At 37.6% G+C, this 4,186-nt stretch overlaps 1 protein-coding gene across 1 annotated transcript in view; it reads right to left on the bottom strand.

The window, feature by feature from the left end:
- Positions 1-3,614: 3,614 nt before the first annotated feature.
- LOC107743464 (RNA-binding protein Musashi homolog 2-like) overlaps positions 3,615-4,186 on the bottom strand; it is a 252,987-nt gene continuing 252,415 nt past the window's right edge. Inside the window, exons 15-16 of the mRNA XM_016556685.1 lie at positions 3,746-3,958; positions 3,615-3,679 (exon numbers count right to left, since the gene is read on the bottom strand). Coding sequence (XP_016412171.1) covers positions 3,615-3,679; positions 3,746-3,958 — 278 coding nt within the window. The remainder of the gene's footprint in view (positions 3,680-3,745; positions 3,959-4,186) is intronic.

Here is a 4,186-nt window from a genome sequence, read left to right as displayed (position 1 = left end):
TGATTGATGTGTGCTACACTGCTGTGCTGCGCGGAGATGCAGAGGGGAGAAACTAAAGTCTCAACATTTCCCGACCCGACCTGATATTTTGATTTTTATTTGTTTGACAGGGAAAGCTGTGCGCAAACAGAAACACACACACGCTCACATATATACATAAATTCATTTGTTAAAAAAAAAACACTCCCCAGAAAAAAGGACACTTTCTCTTGAGGAAGAAAAAGGGCAGGTGCTCAAGCTCCCTTTGATGTCTATGTGTGCACTAGGGGTGGGAATCACCAGAGGGCTCACGATACGATATTGTCACGAATCACGATACAATATTATTGAGATATTCTGCGATATATTGCAATTTATTACCTTTTTCCAACTTCAAATTATGTCCCCAAAGGAAAACTTTGACAACATCTGTTTTAACTAAAAAGAAACATTTCTCAGTATGTTTAGCTCACTTCAGTTTTATTGTTGCAGTGCAAAATGGGATTGTCAAGCAGACAAACTGACCAACACTTTCATGAAAACCCGTCATAAATGTTGTATGCACCTGGCAAACTCAACTATTTGTATTACAGTCTAATCTAGTCCACCTTAATTAAATGTAAACAGGTATGCACTGCTGTGCTACTACAGGTATTTTGAACAGTGCAACTTGAAATTGTACTAAAAAGTTGTGCAGACCCTTCAGCAATTGGGGCATTTGAAAGTAAATTACATTACAAATTTAAATTAAATTAAATAAAACATGTAGTCTTACATCTAGGGATGCACCGAAATGAAAATTCTGGATGCACTTGGCCGAAAACCGAAAATGCTTTGTAATGATTATTTTATTAAATAATATAAAGTAATATTGTAAGACTTTTCAAATTTAACTCAATTTTAATGATACTGAATTAAAAAAAACACAACCCAATAAAATAACCACACTTTTACTGAAAGTAACACAATAAAACTGGACAGAATTTATATTAATATTGGTAACACTTTACAATAAGGTTCATTAGTTAACATTAGTTAACTACTTTAGTTAATGAACTAAGAAGGAACAATAGTTCTTTAGCATTTACTAATCTTAGTTCATGTTAATTTCAACATTTACTAATGCATTATTAAAATCAACAGTTGTGCTTGTTAACAGTTAATGCACTCTGAATTAACATGAACTAACAGTGAATAACTGTATTCTCATTAACTAACATTAAGAAAGATAAATAAATACTGTAATAAATGTATTGTTCATTCATGATAGTTAATACATTAACTAACATTAACTAATGGAACCTTATTGAAAAGTGTTACCTTAATATTAAATATCAATATATTATTTTTATTCACTTCTATGTAACAGAATCAGATAGAAGTTTTATTTTTTTGACTAATTATCCAAATAATGTATAGTCCTACAAAGCTATTATTATCAGAGCATATGAGCAGAGCATAGCGTCACTGAAGGTAGCATCATTTTAGCAGCGTTGCCCAGTACAGCTGAACTAACCTACACCATGTTACAACACAGTAGCGCTACTGTAAACCGGAACAAGTAGGCCTATAACTGCATAGAAATGTTCTGTTAGCGCGTTATTTGAGCGGACTTTTCCGATGAGCATGAGCGGTCCACGAGCGGAACGCACATTCATAGAGCGGAATATTGAGCGGAAACTTTCCACGATGCCGCCCTCTTTATTTTACTAACTTACTGCATGGCATGCTGAAGGTGACCCAGCTGCAGTGTTGCCAACTTCTTTCAATGGAAAATAGCTAAAGCCAGTTTGAAAAGTCGCTAAATGTCGCTAGATGACGTCATTAATATGCTAATTAGCACATGACGTCATCTAGCGACTTTTCAAACTGGCTTTAGCTATTTTCCATTGAAAGAAGTTCAATCACGTCTATTTCCTTTTACATTTGTTTGCCTCTCTGTGCTCACTTACTGTATTTTTCACATACAAACGGGATAAATATGAAATAGTGACTGAAATGTGGCCCTTTAAGACTACATAACCAGCTCTCCCGTCCAAGATGTTAATCTGCACAAAAATCCTGATTTATAATCGAGCTGTCGTCTGATGAAATCAAATACACATAACATAAGCAAAGACAAAGACAATTCCTGTGCCGTGTTTTCGGATATATTTGCATGTAAAATTAGAGAAGCAACACCATAAATGTGTTGGTTCATTTGGCGCCTGTAAACATACTTGGTAATAAAGCTCTTCTGATTCTGATTCTGATTCTGATAACTATTTTAACTGAAAGTGCAGCTCCTCTCTGCCGCTCGCTGAACAGACAGGGAGGGAGGGAGAGGGAGAGAGAGGGGTGTGCGCGCTGTGAAAGCAAGATCTCGCGCTCATGCGGCAGTACCAGCGAGTCAAAGAGACTCGCTAAGGGTTGTCCAAGAAGTCGCTAGATTTGTTGCTAGTCGCTTTTTTGGAAAAAGGTCGCTAGGGGGGTATGAAAAGTCGCTAAATCTAGCGACAAAGTCGCTAAGTTGGCAACACTGCCCAGCTGACCTCACCAGAAAAAAACTCAACACCACCATCTAGTGTTGATTTTATTATTCTACCAAATAGTATAATAAAAGATCGATACTTGGCGTCCGTGTATTGATACAGTATTGCTGCGGAAAATATCGCAATACTATGCTGTATCGTTTTTTCCCCCCACCCCTAGTGTGCACGTGCCTGCCTGTTGTGATGGGAGATCATAAATTACTCCTCCTCATTATTAGCTCAGAAGTTTAGGAACAGTTCAGCCAAAAATAAGAATAAGAATCTTTTTGAAATTTAACATTGGCACATTTTGGTTATGAGACATGCGAGAACCAATGAAAACAAAAGTTAATTTTGTTCCTCAAACCAAATTGCAACAGAACCACTGTATGATTTCAGAAGACTTTGAATACACCACACATATGGACCACTATTATGGAGCTTTTTTCAAGGGTTTGGAACGTCATGACGATAAGTAAATGAGGACAGATTTTTCAACTGTTCATTGAACCACTAGACTACCAGCACTATATCTCTAACATGCATTACCTTTCATATATAACAGATGAAAACGGGCCTCTAAAGCAGACCACCCACAAGCAATAAAACAGTAGAAATCTGCTGCAAACACTTGCATAAATCAAAATATGTGCTTCATTTGGTTAAGAAACTGATTTGTGAGAACGGGGTGAATAATTAAATTTCACTTTGACACCTCATTATAAATGCTTCCTTCTTCAAATTGAGATCTGTGCTGACACCGAGCCACAACCTGACGTCCGTGACATCTGCAGACAGAATCCGTGCGCTCCCTGACAAAAGCCAATTAAAGCAAGTTTTTGTGCAACGCAGGGGCTTTTGTTTAGAGACGGTGTCAAGAGCATCTGCTAGTTACAGGGGCATCTGATTTTGACAATTTGCTCAAATCCAACCATGGCAGCTTTTTGCTTCCTTTAAACTGTTTGTGATGCTTTTATTCTCCAAATAAAACATCAGCAAGACAAGATGTGTCAGTCTAATGGAGACTCGTGACTCATTGGGGTATTTTTGAACATGTGGAATGGAACTAATTCCTCTGATATATTTTTTTTCTAACTCTGCGTTTCTAAATTGTTGGGCTGACAATCAAGCCCTTGCCATAAAAAGTGAGTCACAAAGGAGGAACAGCCAATCAGACTCTGATTTCTCAGCTGGAGGTTGAATATAATTAAAAAGTATGATGGACAAAAGACACAAAGTGAGAACTTTCTCCGTACTTTCGAATCTCTTGGCCACATCAGCATGACCGAGGGAGTGTAAGAGAGCTCTACTCACTGCAATACTGTGATTGAACCCCGAGCCCGGCTGGGGGCTGGCAGCACTGATGTAATTTCCCACAGCGGGGTCCTGACTGCTGGGGCCATACAAGTCTGCCACGGGTCCAGGACTGTTTGCAACGGGGAAACCTCCAGGCCGTGGAGGATTAGCACCTGTACAAGACACAGCAGATTTCTGATTAATCATATTTCAGTCACTAACATGGCCACTAAGATGGCAGAGAGACAGAATTGGACAGAATATGTACACTACTGTTCAAAAGTTTAGGGACAGTAAGATTTTTTTTATTCAAATAATTTATTAGATAAATTATATCTTTTTTATTTCACACACACACATATATATATATATATATATATATATATATATAAGAAAGAAGC

The sequence above is a fragment of the Sinocyclocheilus rhinocerous genome, unplaced genomic scaffold (assembly GCF_001515625.1).
Source record: "Sinocyclocheilus rhinocerous isolate Xijiao unplaced genomic scaffold, SAMN03320098_v1.1 scaffold106, whole genome shotgun sequence".
NCBI lineage: Eukaryota > Metazoa > Chordata > Actinopteri > Cypriniformes > Cyprinidae > Sinocyclocheilus > Sinocyclocheilus rhinocerous.
The sequence above is the reverse complement of the archived record's forward strand: the minus strand, read 5'-3'. Positions and strand labels throughout refer to the sequence as shown.